The 17,745-nt window shown below is 36.9% G+C and overlaps 1 protein-coding gene across 3 annotated transcripts; it reads left to right on the forward strand.

Annotated features, from left to right (window-relative positions):
- The first annotated feature begins 2,369 nt into the window (after positions 1-2,369).
- Positions 2,370-17,090, forward strand: ARRDC3 (arrestin domain containing 3). 3 transcript variants are annotated; one of them, XM_058169157.1, is made up of 8 exons: positions 2,376-2,928; positions 6,993-7,074; positions 9,046-9,193; positions 11,239-11,341; positions 11,960-12,216; positions 12,324-12,480; positions 13,201-13,355; positions 14,635-17,090. In XM_058169157.1, exons 1-8 carry the CDS (start codon positions 2,649-2,651, stop codon positions 14,689-14,691), a joined length of 1,239 nt encoding a protein of 412 aa, XP_058025140.1. In that variant the 5' UTR covers positions 2,376-2,648; the 3' UTR covers positions 14,692-17,090. The 3 variants fall into 3 exon arrangements, with proteins under 3 accessions (XP_058025141.1, XP_058025140.1, XP_058025142.1); XM_058169158.1 differs by lacking the exon at positions 14,635-17,090 and having other exon boundaries at positions 2,370-2,928; positions 13,166-13,343; XM_058169159.1 differs by lacking the exon at positions 9,046-9,193 and having other exon boundaries at positions 2,871-2,928.
- Positions 17,091-17,745: the final 655 nt, after the last annotated feature.

The raw sequence follows: 17,745 nt of genomic DNA on the forward strand, positions 1-17,745 counted from the left end.
CACTTCCAAAGAGATTTTTGTTGTGCAAGACACTGAGAACAAGCGAACCTATTGTCAGTGTCAAAAGTCTCCACAAAAAGCTAAGGTGAATTTTTAATGGGAGAAAAGAAACATTGGGAAAGATCACCATTTTATATTTTTAACTCATTCATTTCAACAGGCTGAATCAGAGTAATCATAGAGAGAAAGTGGTTCAGAAACCTTTTAGCACCCATATTTCTATTTATTTTTATTTTTTATTTTTGGTTATACCCTACACTAGTGATGGCTAACCGATGCCACGCATGCCCAAAGTGGCACGTGGAGCCATGTCATCTGGCACCCGCAGCGTCGCCTGTTCCTTTTCCGGGTTTCTGGTGCGCATGCAACAATCAGCTGGCTTTTGTGTGTGCAGCAGTGCCGGAAACCGGAAGTACCATATCCAGTGCGCACATGCCCCCTGGGTAGCTCCTCCTCCTGGTTGCGGCCCTGACGAGCGCGAAGTGCTCTCTTTTTGGCATTTGGTGCTGTGCACGCACACTCCCTTTTCGGCACTCCATGTCAAAAAGGTTCTTCATCACTGCCCTACACTATCTTCTAAAACGACATAAAACACTTAATAGGGGGCAATGGTTCTTTAAATCCCTTGCTGTTGCCATTCTATGTAACGAGTTATTACTGAATTATAAAGTGTTAGTTCAAACTCTTTGGGACCATTACACAGATCTGCCCCATCATCTCAATCTTGCCCACAGAGAATGGTGAAGAAGCAAGAAAGTTGCTTCCTTTGGGGGAGAGGAAACAGTTTAAGAATCAGCCTGAAGCAAATGTGTCTACAATTATGGCCAGTGGCTTCATAACAGTGTCACCAGATGCATGAAATTGTACCCTTTTCTAACAGATACTTACACACACATGAACACGAGTGGGACTTCAATCACCCAATGGTTGTCATCTTATGAAGCCAATGACCATCAGTGCAGCTGTCGTTGACCTGCATATGTTGCATGGCAGCACTAAAGTGCCACCATCCAGTTCCAAAGCCAGCAGAAAACTATGCTGCCTTAAGTGTTGGGACCACATTCAACCCCTGCTCTAATTCAGCAACAAAGCAAACTAGAGGTGTATGTGCATTAGAAATTGGGGAAGGAGAAAAGCAGGGGCAGGGGAACTCTCCTTTGATGCCATTTAGAATTATCATCAGGTCTTCAATCCAGGGCAACTGCTCCTAGGAATCAAAGAACTGATTGCACAGGACCTGTTTTCCCCAGTTTATTTCACCCCCAAATCTCCTGCTATCAACGACTGGCAGAAGCAGCATGGAGAAAGGAGGAGAAGAAGACTGGGTGGATTGAGGACAATGCCATGCATTCGTGTTCCAGAAAAAGGCTAAATTGGATATCTTTCTGCTGGGACAAGAAGGAAGGGTTTATAGATCAAATTGCATTTGCATTTTGAGAATAATGATGATTGTGCCTCTCTCTTCTTTATATTGAAACCCCCCCCAAACTATCACTATGTCATAGGTAAAACTCAAAGGTTTTGATTGATCAATCTTTCTCTTCCTAGTATTGGTTCTCTGTTCTCTTATTTCCCGTTATTATAAATTGGCTTTGCTCTATTGGAAATAGGCACAACTAAAGAGTGATACTTATGAAAGCTGAAATCATAAGAGAATTACATTTCCAAATTAGTACCAATTTCCAATGAATAGCACTTCTGGAATTGTTTAAAAAGACTCCTTCAACAGTGGGGTGTTTTAACATTTCCATGTTTGGAAATAGATACATACAGGCTAAATAAATACAGGTTTGGAAATTAATATCACCAGGAGAATAAAGAAAGCAGTTCCTAATTTTTAATCAGTCTTTTTTTTCCCTTTGAAATTCCAACCAAAATCTGAACTAAGTGAAGATCTAGCTACGGCTGGTTTATGCCTCCCTCTGCTAAACTGATGCATTCTACTACAGTGAATTCTTTCGTTACTTTCCAGTTAATTTTAGTTAAATCGTTACGGGGAGGGGGAGAGACTGCAAATGTTATACTCACTACACCATGACACAACGTCCCCCCAACTATTTCAGAAGATCCTTTAAAAGAGATTTGTCCCTTTACGTTCTTCCTTTCCCCCATCACCCAGTTTGGCAACGCTGAGGTTTTTAACACGTACCACCTGTTTGGAGTTCAGACTTGCAACCGTGCTATGATCAATGATTGCTTTCACATTCTAGAGCAAACAGCGATTCTTTCCCAAGCATTATAAAAGGCAAAGCACCTACGCTGTGAATCATCTTCCTTCCACCAAGGAACTAGGAGAACAGCAGCCCTGTTACGCTAAAGGAGCAAAGCGCCACGCATGCGCACTCTGGTTGTTTTCCACAAAGCTTAAAATGAGCTGGCAGCGGCAGACTACTTGTCTTTGTAGAGAGACCACAGAGCTGGCGGGCAGGAGCTGCGAGCAGCATCTAATGCTGGTACTTTTGAAGAAATCCCCGATGAAGTGCTCGTAGAGATCACACTGATCCTGCCTGCAGCCTTTTTCGCAGAGCAGAGAAACTGAGCAGTGTCAAGTGAAGATCGCATTTTTATATGAGATCTTGACTTTCCTTCCCCTTTTTTTCTTAGAGTGTATTTTTATAGACTTTTATTATTAAAAAAAAACTAGTAACATGGTGCTGGGGAAGGTGAAGAGTTTGACAATAAGCTTTGACTGTCTTAATGACAGCAATGTTCCCGTCTATTCTAGCGGGGATACAGTCTCAGGAAGGGTGAATTTAGAAGTGACTGGAGAAATTAGAGTCCGATCACTTAAAATCCATGCAAGGGGACATGCGAAAGTACGCTGGACTGAATCTAGAAATGCTGGCTCCAACACTGCCTACACACAGAATTACACTGAAGAAGTAGAATACTTCAATCATAAGGATATCTTAATTGGACACGAAAGAGGTAAGTCTTATTTTTTAATTCTTGAATGTGAAGTTCTGGCAACCTTAGGAGACCTACTGTTTAATCATGAGCGTAGGTATTCAAAAGAAGCTCCTTAATGCAAGGGAATTTATTCTGCTGCATCGAAGTTCAGAATTAAGCTTCACATAGAGCTGTGAAAAACATCAAGGTTATATTAAGGAAGGAACCCCGAGATCGTTGGTGCAGCTGCAAAGTGCTTCCATAAAGACTTTTTCCAACCCTCAACCCCCCATTTTCTTTTTATAGACATCCTTTCACTGTAGATCAAGAGGGCTGGCAGGTTTTTTTTTTAATTATTATTATCGATTTTGGAAGGATATATGTTGGAATTTGGTCTTAAGTATCTGATAACCAAAAAAAATGTGGAGACTGATTTATTAATCCACTTTTGAGAGCTTGCGAGCAGCTCAGTGATGTCTTTAGGATAAGAGAATTGTTGCTAGAGAAAGGGCTCCCTGCGGCTTATTTTGACACTTGCTTTCAGCACCCCACGTGTAGATCCGTGTTCCCTTTTACAGAGGCTGGAAAAGTTGGTAAATGTCGCCGTATTCTTCTGTAATGTTTCAGCCGTCGAGACGTAGGGAAAGCTATTTTGGGGAGGGGAACCCCACTCTTAAATGACCCTCATATTGAATTAGTAGGGCATCCTTTCCAAGTTGAGTTCTATGATGTATGAACCTGACGGTGCCAATGCAAAGAAATCGCCAAGGGAGAGAGATTAGCAATGGGAAAATACTTTATCGAAGGGTAAATTAGTCTCCAGTTTGTTAATCTATTGTTTCAAATGGTGTCAGTGGAAGTATAGCAGAGTCTAAGGTTGTTTTTCTGAAGTTTCCACCCTTTGTTAAAAGCGGTTCAATCCTGTTTGGGACCGGTACTGGGGAGAAGGGAGGGGTGGCGCTCCTCACAGCAGATTGGTTAGGCGCGTCAGGTGGTGGCGATGACTTAATTCCTAGCACAAGAAAATGTTAAAGCAGGTTATGTAATTTTGGCTTGTTCTTTTTTTATATATAGATATATATGCAGAAAAATTGCTGCAGATAGGAGAAGAGAGGTTAGACGATTCGCTTGAATTCGGTAGCATGTTAGGGTTTTGTGTTTTATTTTTAATCTAAGTTCTATGAAATTGCTTCCAAATGTAAATGATGCGAGGAGGGCGCTTAGAGCTGGAAGGTACAGAAGACGAAACTTGTATTGCGAATCATTTTGAAAACAAAATACAGCTTTCCTCCAGCGGTTGTGCAAAACGCAAGCCTTTCCATTAATAATGGCAGGCTTGAAAATGTCCCCCACCCTCACCCCACTTCCACTCACTGAACTGCACAAATACGTGTGTAAGTGTTCCCGGGAAAAGTCAGGTTAGAACCCAGGGAAAACAATTTTCAGTTGCCCTTGTGATTACACCTGCTTCTGTGGCCATTAAATAAGGGTGGGTTTTCAAATCAGTATTTATTTCTAAGAAACAAAGACCGATGGTGTTCTACGCTTCGTAGGTCGGGACTCTTGACCCAAGCCCATATATGTAACCGGGCAGTATATTCGGCTGAGTTCTCCTACGGAGTGGCTCCATTTCTTCATTCTTGGCCGCCCGACGGCGAGCGGCTTCGAAGGCTTGACCCCCCAACCCAGAACGGGGGAGTTCCAATGGCTTAGCTGAGAAAGCAGACAGGAAAGAACCCGGCAGCCTAGCATGCTCGCCGAAGCCACGCCCAGCGCTCATACAGTCATTGGCCCGGAGAGGTTTGTTAGGCTGTTGCTAAGGCAATGCCACTTCTTGATTGGGAGGTGGGGAGCCGATAAAGAGGGGCGGGACTAAGAGCCGAGGTTCGTTAGCTGGCGGACCTTCTGCTGCTCCTCAAGTGGAGTTGCGCGTGCTGTCGGAATGTGTATTCCTGGATGGCTCTGGTGGAGGGCGGTCCTTTGTCCTCGGCCACGCGAGGCTGGCGTTGCTGTGTGCGTGCAATCCGTGCAGCAATATGAGAAACTCTTGGCCCAGCGCAGTAAAAGCCTGGCTTATGCTTGGGAGTTAGCGATAAGTCTCCCTCAGGCGCTACCTCTGCGGGTTGCGGCTTCAGTTTCTGGGTGGCACTGAGTGGAGGGCTGCCTAGATTTCATTCTCTACTACGCCGGCCACGATTGGGGTTTATTTTGGAGGGAAGCGTGCGTGCATAGATGTGCAGCAAGCGCTTGGTGCCACGTCGTTTTCAGTTGGGTTGTAAATTGGGTGGACTTCAAATAGGCATCTCGCGCGTTGTGTGCCTGCAAGGAAAGGCTGTGCGTAACCGATTTTGGGGGATGGGGTGGGCTTCAAAATTCTTCATAGCAAAGGATTTCACCAAGAAACAAGTTTTGGGTTTATTAATACAATTATCGCAGCAACAATCAGGAAAAATGCCCTGCTTTTGCTTGGGCATCGATTCCGCAATCCTGAACCCACAATCTGGTGTCGTGAACAGCGAGTCGTAGCTGGGCGTTAAAGCCTATCGCTTCCGAAAGATCTCTTAGTTCGCCAGCTTTCCTTCCCTGTTGCCTAAAATGGGAGACAGATTGATTGAGCGATCCTCATTGCAGAATCGAGTCTCATTCCGCAGGATTGTGACTTTGGAACCAAGTAAACGGGAGGGGGGATGTTGTATTCCTACATCCTATTTAATAATCTGGGATCTGGATCAATTGCTCAGACTCCAAAGCAAGCCGTGAAGTAGAGATTTGCAAAGAGAAACCTCGGTTTGCTTCTCCCCCACCCCCCGGGTATATTTGCACTTCTTTTACGTTTTTGCATAATTTACCAGGGGGAGAATAAACTGCCGAAATTTGGTCGCTTTTTCACGGAACGGCCAAACCGATCTTGCCAACCCTTGCCCAAAGACTGGCAACCAGAAGGCGAGGACGCCAGAGCAGTTCCCACTTCCTTTGCTCCTTTCTCTCGGTCCTTCATGACGCCTCCAGTTAGCAAACAAGGCGGAGGGGCGGAGCAACTGAGCAAGTAGGCTGGCCGGGCGAGCGATGTATACTGTATGCATATGAACGGCTGGCTTGGGTTCTGCTCGCACCGGTTTAGGCCGGTCCTCTCCTGCTCAAGACTAGTCTGTGATTGACAGCCCAGCGGTTGTTTACCTCAGCCTGGCGGCGGCGGCGGCTCCTACTACTTCGAAAGCTGAAGGGAAACTGCTGAGCTGGCAGAACGAGAGGGAGGAAAGCGGAAGGGCGGGGGGGTATTTTCAGTATAATAAATGGAGACAGGGTCAGCGTGAACCAAACGTCAAAAAACACGATTTTAGGCATCCGTACAGTTGGTTTTTAAATTTAAAAAAATAAACCGCATGTATAATGAATGGTGGTTTTGAAGCTATACCAGTGGGAATGAAGTGGTGTGGTTAGTGGTGGTCCAGATTTTTGCAGCCCAGATCTATAAGCGGCAATTAGTGCCAAATCCTATATAATTTTTGAGAATGGGAAAGAAGCAGCTCTTCCTAAAGCTGTAGAGGAAGAGACCATTGTCACGCATTTTATTCACTCCTTGCCTGAATAATTAAATTCCAAGACATCAGTAACAGTGCTCTCTGGCTTGTTAATCGGGAGTGCGCTTTTTTTTCATGTTAACAGGGAGAAGTTACTTACTGGTCTTGCCAGTGCTATGATTTTCTGCTAGGACATCTTCTCATCTTTTAGGACTACATTATATAGGATTTGGGCCCTGGCCTGAGAAAACTATATCTGAGGACAGGATAGGATCTGGATTTGCAGTGTAATTTCAAGAAAGAAATAACTGGTGCATATGTGTAGAGCAAAAATTTGCCCATCCCTTTTATGGTAATACTAGCAAATTCTAAGATGGAAAGAAGTTCCTTTTTAAATGAACCTTGGATCTTCTTCTTTGGCTTGTGAGAAACTGAAAAAACGATTTTTCTGATATATATGTAAAATTTACCAACAGTACTACTGTTAAATATATATTTTTAGAATCACCAGTGACAGGTGTATAGGATGATAGGAGAAAAATACTTAAAGGTGAATTAGAATATTGAATATTTCCTTTCTAGATGATGATAATTCTGAAGAAGGCCTCCATATCATTCATTCAGGACGGCATGAATATGCATTCAGCTTTGAGCTTCCACAGACGTAAGTATATATAATACTCAGCCATGACATTTGGGTCACCCTGCAATAAATCTATAAAAAGCAACTTATAGAAGGAAATGAGATGGAGGAAAAAAAAACCCTTTTCAATGGTCACACAGATTGCACTAAAATATGCTGCAGGGACATTGTCCTAATAAACAAGAGGTTGCTTTGATTTAAGGTGGCAAAATCATGTAAAATCAGGACAACTGCTGTCCTACCAGTAATGATCTTAAAAACGTTCATTTATTCAGTTGTTACATATTTAATTTCAAACAAGCTCACTAGGCTTTTAGAGACATTGGCATTGCTTCCTGTTGAATTAAAACTTACTACATTGCTGATTGTTTCCATTGAACATACCTGTTAAAAAGATGTAGAACAAATTTGTTTGAATGATATGGAAAATTTAAACCTTAGCAATGGCTCTTGATTTGTAAAGTAACAGATTATATAAGAGTTAGACAGATGAAGGAGCTTAGGTCAAAACAAAGTCATTATTTCAGCACAGATGCATTCAAAAATTTTAAAAAATATTTAAAATTAGTAATATACTGGAAAAGAAAAATAGAATGAGAATTACATGGAAATATACCCATTTTTAAAAATGAAATTATTTGATAATTATTTATAATGAAAGCCAGAATAAGGAAAAAAGAAGGAAAAAGAGACTTCTGTTAAAGAAGTTGTACATTGTTATGAGATAGAAAATCTTTTAGCAATATGATACATCACTGTCACACATTTTAAAATTATGCAGTGTGTTTGGTAACCTGTGTAGAATTTGCAGGCTGCATTGCTTCCTACTGGGTTTTTCCCCAAACAGGCAGTGTGACAAAATTTAATTACCCCAACTAGAATATTTTACAAACTCTGGAAGTTTGATTTAAAGATATAATTATCACTAGCAAATATATTCAGTGAAAGTATCTCAACTAAGACTACTTATGAATTAGAAGTTGAAGAAATATATACTTTTAAACTAAGTGTAAGCATAATTTATTTAATTTGTATGTTTCTGAATTAGTATGAAAATAGTTGGAAACAATCGTCTTTATTTCATAATATTTGTTTTTAATTAATATGTTTTAAACATAATTATGAACTTAAATGGATGAAATGCATAAATGCATTAATGGGAGGTACCAGGGAATGCAAATAAATTATTTTGGACTCAACACATACTTATTTTCAGTAAAGACCAGAATATAGAAAAGTCTGCAATTCTCAATAATGATTGTCATAGTAACTTTCATTTAAGAATACTAACTGAAAGGAAAGAAGCAAAATAACTTTGTAAACCTGAACTCTGTTCTCTTCTCTGTAATGAAAGGCACAAATCTGGAATATTAAATGCCAGACATTACATTACAAAATACAAAGAATATATTTTGTACAATTTTATACATGATGCCTTTAAAGTCAAAAGCATCTTTAAAAAGTTAGTCCCTGGTTTAAATAATTCTCATATATAAATTGAGACCTTTTGAAAATAACTCTGCAAAAGCAATTTATGGACCTGCTTTATATTTCATGGTTTCCCTTTTTCTAAATTTAAAAAGTGATCTCTTCTAAAATTAAGATATCTCTTAACTTGATCCCCAATATATTCAAGCTGGAGCAACATTAAATTCAATTACACTTCTCAATCAGCTAAATGGGACTTAGAGTGAAAATCTAAGTCCTCCTGCTTAACCAAATTATATTGGACAGTTGTATCTTCGTAGCATATTTCAGTGCAATTCTAGTACAATATGGTCATACTTCGTAGGTCTGTTTAACAATCAGTTTAACTACAGAGATATTTCTCCCAAACAAACTTAACACCGAATCTTAAAAATAAACATTTCATTATATACTATGATGCATTAACAGTACAGTACAACTTACTAATTATTACTTTGACTGTATATTTACGTTAAACAACAAAGTTAAAGATTTATTTAGTTTTGACCTTTGTGTCCTGAACAGACCACTTGCTACCTCATTTGAAGGCAGACATGGCAGTGTGCGCTATTGGGTGAAAGCAGAATTGCACAGGCCTTGGCTTCTACCAGTAAAATTAAAGAAGGAATTTACAGTCTTTGAACATATAGATATCAACACTCCTTCATTACTGGTAAGAATTGATAGAATTACTAATTCTTTGTTAGTAGCATTTTAAAAAATAACATCACACATGGCCCTTGAATTATATATATAGATAAAAGTAACAATAATCAAATCAATGGAATGCTTAAAGTATATACAATGTAATATCCAGGTAGCATATTGAGTAATAATAATGTTTAAGCTGCTTGTTTTTAATATAGTAAACTGTTCCAGTGAAGATTAACTTTATTTCTATATGGGACAGTTTTATTTATGAAACAAATTTCACCTTAGAATTTGCAGCTTGGCAAAGTAATGTTCCTTTAAAAAAATTGTACTGCAGTGCATTATTACTTATTATACTACTGATAAATTACATATCGAGTGGGGAGAAATCATAATTCTGTATGTTATCTTAACATACTTATTTTAATATATCAGGGATTTAAGATTCTTTCAATCTGATCAAAAACCATTATTTGTTCTTTAAAAATATTTGAAAATAAAACACAGGGAGAAAATGTCCATTGAAACAGGGTTCTTTTGCTTTGGATAAAGATCATATTTGGGGTGATATAGGACCTTGTCTAAAACCCAACACAATCAGCAGGAATATTTCTGTGGATTGTGTAGGTTTGAGATAAAGCCCATTTTATACATAATTTGAAAAAAAAATAGTATTTTGGAACCACCCAACCACTATTAGATGATGCTACTAGTTTTGATGGATTTAGAGCAGGGACTACAACAACCTTAAATTAATCAATGGTGTTAAAAATATGGACCATTTGGGGCATCTCTTCATATAATAAATGCTTAAAAAGTCCAATTTCAATTAAATGATTTAAATATTTCAGGACAAGTCTGATTATAAAAAGTAAGTCCCATTGCAATTTAGCTTTAAGAAATATATTTGTAATTTGGAGCTAAAGATTCACTAAATATTTAATTTGACAATTCAGTTTAAGAACAGTTAAACTGCTTTGTGATCCTAAACTTCACTGTTTAAAATGTAAATCGAAGAGATGTACTTCCATCATGTAACAATATGGTCCAAATGTTAGTCCAAAATCAAGTTCCACTTGATCAGTAAGTTTTTATTTGACTGGTAATGCAAACAGGCAGCCCATCCTTGTGTTTCTTTCTGTATAAGAAGCCTTACTAAATTTAGTGAAATTTATTCTAAGGTAGTATACATCACAGCCTGATTTAGCACTGTGGAACTTCTGGGTAGATATGAATAGGATCTGGCACGATTTAAAATGAAGTCCTTTAGCTGAACCACATTGCCATACTGATTTGGGATTTTCAGTGACCCTATTGCTAATCCTATCTACTTGGAAACAGACCTCATTGAAGTCAATGAAGTTTGAACCCAAATAAATATAGTTGGGATCATGCTGCAGTTGGTCTGTGTCTGAATTGTTAGGCCAAATACTTTCAATAAGATGGGAAGCTTCCATATTGTGAGTCAGCCTACTAATTTATTAAGTTTACTTCCATCTGTATAAAATTACAGTGGTTCTGTAGGATCCATCTGGGAATGACAGATGTTGAGCAGGGTAATTTTTTCAGTGCTAGTACACTGACTGCAGAAATTTAAGATACTGAATAATTGAAAACTAGAATTTCAATTCTAATTGAATTTCTATAAAATTAAAGGATTGAAAAACTACTAATTGAGTAATACTTTTCTGAATTAGTTCCATTAGTTACTTATATAGATATTTTGTGTTATTAGCTTATTAATAAAAGACAAAGGCCATAGAAGTGTTAAAATACTTCTAGACAATGGCTTTTTTGTTTGTTGTAATGTTAATGATATACAGTAATAGGCAGGTAGACAATAGGTCTGTCCATCTTGTGCTGATAGCTGCTGATGAGGATTCAGTAATAGAATCAGCAACTCAGATCACAGTGCAACCAAATCCTGATGTTAGGTTGTTGTTTTTTTCTTTTGAATGTCTGAGTTTACATTATCTTAACAAAAAATTTACTATGTCAAAATCTCCCTTCAAACTACTTCATTTTCACTAAGCTAAAAATTTAATTGCTGTTTTGTTTTTCTTTCAGTCACCCCAAGCAGGCACAAAAGAAAAGACTCTCTGTTGCTGGTTTTGTACCTCAGGCCCAATATCCTTAAGTGCCAAAATTGAAAGGAAGGGCTATACCCCAGGTATGTAACATGAGTTCTAAGGAAAGTAGGATTTGTGATTTATTTCATTTAATTAATTTAAAACAATGTTTGGTTTCTTCTGGGGAAAATAAAATGCAATGGCCTATTAATGGGTGGTTTGCATGTTAACATCAAATGTTATGATTACCTGATTATAAAAATACATATGGTACAGTTTGGATCCCTTGCAACGTGCAAGGTTTTTTTAGTAATTAAAATTCAAAATTTGCATGGACACATGTAATGTTGTGGCTTGGTATTATTCAAATTAAAATTATCGAGTTGTCTTGGACTCCAGTCAAACTGAGCTCCTGGTGACTTAATGAAAACGTCCATATTTTTTCGTAGATACAATATAGAAATATTTGCCCATTATCTGCTGGAGAATTTTTTTCAATTTCCCACCCTGTAGCCCTAGGATTTTCAGATGGTACAGATTTACCAGATCTGTTTCTGGTTAGTGTTGTGGTCAGTCTACATTAATTGGGTGGTTATGATTGCTGTGGCTTCTTGGATTTCCTTAATTATTAAAAATAGTATAATCTATGTGTAGTAATGCTTACATTTTAAAAGATTCATGATTTCCATCTGATGTGCTTATTCTTGATTTCATTCAAGGTGAACCAATTCAGATCTTTGCAGAGATTGAAAACTGCTCATCTCGAATGGTAGTGCCAAAGGCTGCCATTTATCAAACACAGGCATTCTACGCTAAAGGGAAAATGAAGGAAGTAAAACAGTTGGTTGCCAACTTGCGTGGGGAATCTTTGTCATCAGGGAAGACAGAAACCTGGAATGGCAAGCAGTTAAAAATTCCACCTGTGTCCCCATCCATCCTCGATTGTAGCATAATCCGTGTAGAATATTCTCTAATGGTAAGAACTTAATTTAATCTTTTAATATTTAACAAAATACAATATGTGTAGAGTAGATGACAAGTTTTGATTGGGCTTTGAGTAACTTTTTGTTATTTCTTTTCAAGGTATATGTGGATATTCCAGGTGCAATGGACTTGTTTCTTAATTTACCACTTGTCATTGGTACTATTCCTTTACACTCATTTGGCAGCCGAACATCAAGCGTGAGCAGCCAGTGTAGCATGAATATGAATTGGCTTGGTCTGCATGAAAGACCAGAAGGTAATTTAACCATACATTCCGAATTATTTGTGATTTTCTATAGGTCTGTTATTCTAGTAGTATCTACTGATAGTTATTACTGTCCTAAATAATAATGTTGCATAAACAGTATAGAAATAGATTTTTTTTTATTAGGTAATCCCAGAATATTATTCCAGCCTTTTTTGAGGATGGGGGAATAGGGTAGAACAGAACCCAGATCTGTTAAGTTATATAATTATAGAAAACATTTACAAAATTTCAGTGGCATTGCAACATTGATTTTTGTCATGAATACCACTAAAACTGGCTAAACCTGTATAAATTGATTATATTGTTTTTTCTTACCTAATATTGGTGATTTGACAAAAGCTCAGCACTTGTGGCAAGTGGTTTATTGGTTTTGATTACTTGGTTTTTGCAAACCAGCCAGTTATGGTTTAATCAGTAAGCTGTGGTAATACAAAACAAGGGTTTTGGCAATGTGGGAACTCACCAACATCTGTAGCTAGTTTTCTTCTTGGAGAGCTTTCTAAATTATAAATAGTTGTACCATTATAAAACATGATTTTTTAAAATTATAACCTAGTTACTACTTACCAAAACTACCGGGTAACAGTTGAAATTGTTGCTATCTCTGTCTTATACAAATCATATAAACAAAGTTTAATATTCCTGTCATGTTATATGTTCTGACATGCATAAGAACATAGTTCGAACTGCGTGTAATTTTCCCTTCAGCACCTCCTAGCTATGCAGAAGTGGTCACTGAGGAGCAAAGACAGTCCAGTCTAGCACCTGTAACTGCTTGCGATGACTTTGAAAGAGCACTTCAAGGACCATTATTCGCCTACATCCAAGAGTTTCGATTCCTGCCTCCTCCACTTTATTCTGAGGTAAGATGATAAGTAGTTAAAGCTCCAGGATTCTATTTTTAAGTATGTTGTATTTTCTCTAATTCTTAAATATGTTCCACTACAAAGAACTAATGCATATTACATATTACATAATATCTACATATTACATACAGTAATATTTACATATTAGGTGGCTTTATGTTGTCTATTTCAAATAGTTCTTGCAGAGTTATATAATTCCTTCTCTTTGCTAGATTTATGCCTATCTTCTATCTGAAATTGCAACTTTTATTAAACTTAGAACATAATTTAAATTAATAGAAATTATTTCTTAAAAAATGCACTTAAGATTTAACAAGGGACTTTGTATTTAATCATTGTATAATATACATGTATTTATATACTAATAGAATACCAAGCCCCATTTAATTTTAATACAAGTTCTGGCCTGGTAGATAAACCCATTATAAAAAAAATTCAAAGCAAATAAATGGTTTGTGCTTGCTTTAAGCTCTTTTATTATAATTGAATATAAAATGCTGTTTTAAATACTATGTGTGCTATGTGTTAAGAATTAGCACTTTTAATGTCTCATTTATTGAAGAATCCAAATTGACAGTTCGACAGCACGCTTATTATACCATGCTAGTTGTTTGTAATAAAGGAATTGATCAACTTAGGCTCCTTCTTAATTTTTTTTTCTTATAAAAAAGACACTTTTTTAAAAACTGAAAAATGATTTGGGCTTTTTTTAAAGTTGCAACTGTCAGAAGAAAAAGAGTGGGGTACTATTTTGCTATTTAAAATGATCTTACTATAAATATATTTTCTATTCATTTTGGATAATTTTTTTTCTGAAAGAAGATCCTACTTTATTGTTTATTGAAAAAAAGATTTTGTCTCTTTTTGCTTTAAAAATATGCATTAGTTCATTTAATTTCGTATCAAGATATATCATTGCCACTGTCTATAAAAGTATGGAATTCAGTTTTGCTTGAAGTTCTTTAGAAAAGTCATAATTACAGCATTAGGATACTTAATATTAGAAACCAAACACCAAAATTTGCTATTCTCTTTCACCCAACTGTTTCCCTGCTTGATCTGTTCAATGGAAAATGTTTTTGTGTGTTCTAAAATAAATGTAAGTTAAAAAATGAAAGAACTCTGAATATTTTGAAATAATTAAGGATTGCTGAGAATCCTTAAATTTAAATCATGATCATCATCCAGTCTCAACATCTGTGTAACCAACCTTAAAAAGTATAGTTTCTTCCTTGTTTTAAAAGATGTCTCCTTTTCTTGTTCCTCTTTCACTTAGATTGATCCAAATCCAGATCAGACCTCAGATGACAGGCCATCCTGCCCCTCTCGCTGAAAGAATGTCTCCCAAAAATGTTGAGATGGGTCTGAATCATATTTTAACTGTGTTCAGGATAAAGACGTCCTATAGAAACAGGCTTTGAAAGGAAGTTATTGCCTAAAAGAAAAGGAGAAATAATGAAACATCCTGTGATTATGCTTTTGAAGTCTACAGCAAATACCATAGGACTGCTCTACATGCTTGAAGACCTGGGCTTTCTCTTTCTGTTCTATACTGGCACATACAAAGAGCAGCCTTAATAGCCTACACGTGTCAAAATACTTACCATGTTGCAAGAGGGATAACATTCTCCTTTTATTTGAAAATTTGCACATGCTCAATGCTTTTGTTGTGCAGTTCAGTGTCACTACAGCTTTTTCTCATTTATGTTGGACTGTTAACCTCTTCTAACTTGTTTGTGGTCCGCACAACAAGGAGCAAAAGAAAGCTTTGAAAACTTTGATACAAATGCACTGACTTTTTTATTTAGATAAACAATATAGGTTGGACTTTTTCTGCATATGCACATGCTCAGAATTCTCCCAATAAGACTGATCCATGCATCACCTCTTCAGCTTGGATCCTCTTGTGGATTTATTACAAACATCAAATGCCTTCAACCAATCCTTGCTGTATGTTTCACAGCCTACTATAGTAGACAAGCAACAGATTTGAGGGGCGAAAGTAACAAAAGTAAACAATAGGATTTTTGTCAGGAGTGTGTTATCTTAATTCCTTTTTAAGCATTTGTTGCCTTTCTACTATTACTGCAAAGAAGAATTTTGTTACAGACTGCCTAAAATCACTTAATCTCAGGTGAACTCATCACTTGCCAAAATGTTGAAATGCTACTTGTGTTTATGTTGCACTGTTGAGTTCTTTTTCCCTCTTTTGTTGTTGTTACTTTGTTTTCTTTGAAAAGGGGGACTTGGAAAAGGGACATACATATATTAAGACATCCTCATTTCTTATTATCTAGCCAAAACATGAAACATAACTAAGAGTTTGGCCAAATTCCTAGAAGACCCATGTAGGCAATAGCACCAAACATATCAGCAAGAGTTGAGGAGGAAAGTTGTACATGATTTATAAAGTTACTCACATAGGGATTTCTTAGCTAGGTGGTATGGGTAGGGAAAGTGAATTTATTTTTATATATAGTTAGCCCATGACCAGAAACTTGTAAAAAATTTATAATGAACTTTTAGTCAGATTAGGGAGGGAAAAAGAGCAGTATGTCTTTTAAGATATTAGAACATATTTTCTGGGTACTGCTATTTCAAGTACATTCTCTGCTAAAAATGAAAGTGACTCGGTAGTAAAATAGTTGATATAATTAGCAGGTTTGCTTTGCTTAATTTGAGGATGGGTAACATTACAAGGAATTGACTAGTAGGTGATTGGGGTGGAATCTCAGCACAAATGCTAAAATATTTAATTTTTAAAAAGTCACAACTGTCACCTTCTGGAAAACTCAACTCATTTTTTACCAAAACAACTATTGTAATTTTCAATTGGCAAGAATTGAGTTCATGTATTGCTGACCAAGTATTGACTTTATCAATAGATCGGCTTTGGATTGGTGCAGCTCCTTCCAAAGCCTGTCTTGAGGATTAGAACAAGTAGGATAGGCTTGTCCACAAGTGGCCTTTAAGAAAACATGGACAACAATTCATGTTTGAATATTAACAGGGTGAAAAATGAACAGTATAAAATGAATCGCGTTTTAAGTGATTCTTTTAAATGAGTTTGATCTTTAGCAAGAAAACTTCATATGATGGAATAATAAGAAAAATGAGTGATGGAACTTAAAAAATACATTAACAATTTTGTGAATGTCCCTCTTCCATAGAAGATTAAAATATACTTTAATGGGATAAAGGCATAAAAGGGCATTTGGTGGACTTTTTGTTGTTTTTTGTTTTAATCAATGAGGGAACAATTGTTATGCATAGCATTACATTTATCACAGTATAATAGAAGGTTCTATATTGAAGCAGGATTGACCAATATTGTAATAATTGGCATTTCAATGTACCAATATTGTGATGAGATTAAAATTTGGAAACACTAATTTTTTCACACTTGCGGCATTACTATTATCTCTGACTTCAGAAATATTGGTCATTGTCTGGACATTGTATAATATTGGATTTTGAGCTGTAGTCCAGTATTCAAAATAACAATTAAAAAGAGGGGATAAGTCCAAAATGTTAAAACAAAGTGCAATATTTAATGTTTGCTTTATAGATTATATTCAATGGCTGTTTGTACTATATTTTCTTTCTTTTTTCTGTTTTTAGTTTGGTGCTGAATATGTCTCTGTAGATTCTGTTCAAGAAAACAAATTGTGGAAAACAATTTAATTTTTCCTATTGCTCTTCCTTGTGGATAATAAACTTTTTTTATATAAAGCAAGTTTATTTGATGGTTTTCATCTGAAGAAACAAAAGGCACTTTCTCTTGAAATTATATGCTACAGTTGTAAAACTCGCAGCAAAGAAATCAATGTTTGAACCTTCTAGTCCTCTTGGATGTAGTAGACTTGTTACTACAGTGTTCCTCACTGGGCTTTTAAAGAATGTTAGGTTTATGCAAACCTTTATTTTATTTAATAAAGCTTCTGAGTACGTATTCGTTTACATAATAAGAGCAATGGTCTAGCTCAGCAATCCTTAATCTTTCTGGCACCAGGGACCAGTTTCATGGAAGATAATTTTTCCACAGACCGGAGAGGGAATGGTTTTGCGTGCAACCTAGCTCCTGCACATGTGCAGAAGAAGCTTCACTCGCTCACCCGCCACTTGTGCATCCCAGTTCCTAACACGCCACAAAACGGTCCTCAGTCGGGTTGGAGACCCCTCATCTAGCTCATGAATATCCAACATAATCCTCTTAATACTGTGTAATTTCCATCAGCTATGGAACATTGAATTGAAAAGGTTTTATGGTGCCAGTTTAGACTTAATGGGAGTTTGAAAAATATATAAATACATACTAACTGGCCTTGCAATGTTATTTATGTTTGGTTTCCTGTAGGTACCATATTCTGCATCGCTATGAGAATGG

Source organism: Ahaetulla prasina, chromosome 2, assembly GCF_028640845.1.
Source record: "Ahaetulla prasina isolate Xishuangbanna chromosome 2, ASM2864084v1, whole genome shotgun sequence".
NCBI lineage: Eukaryota > Metazoa > Chordata > Lepidosauria > Squamata > Colubridae > Ahaetulla > Ahaetulla prasina.

Bases quoted from the DNA above. Each gene is read 5' to 3' on its own strand.
- ARRDC3 (XM_058169157.1), top strand. From the start codon at position 2,649: ATGGTGCTGGGGAAGGTGAAGAGTTTGACAATAAGCTTTGACTGTCTT. The intron at 11,342-11,959 runs GTATGTAACATG...ATTTCATTCAAG, and splicing joins AAGGAAGGGCTATACCCCAG to GTGAACCAATTCAGATCTTT. The intron at 12,481-13,200 runs GTAATTTAACCA...TTTTCCCTTCAG, and splicing joins TCTGCATGAAAGACCAGAAG to CACCTCCTAGCTATGCAGAA.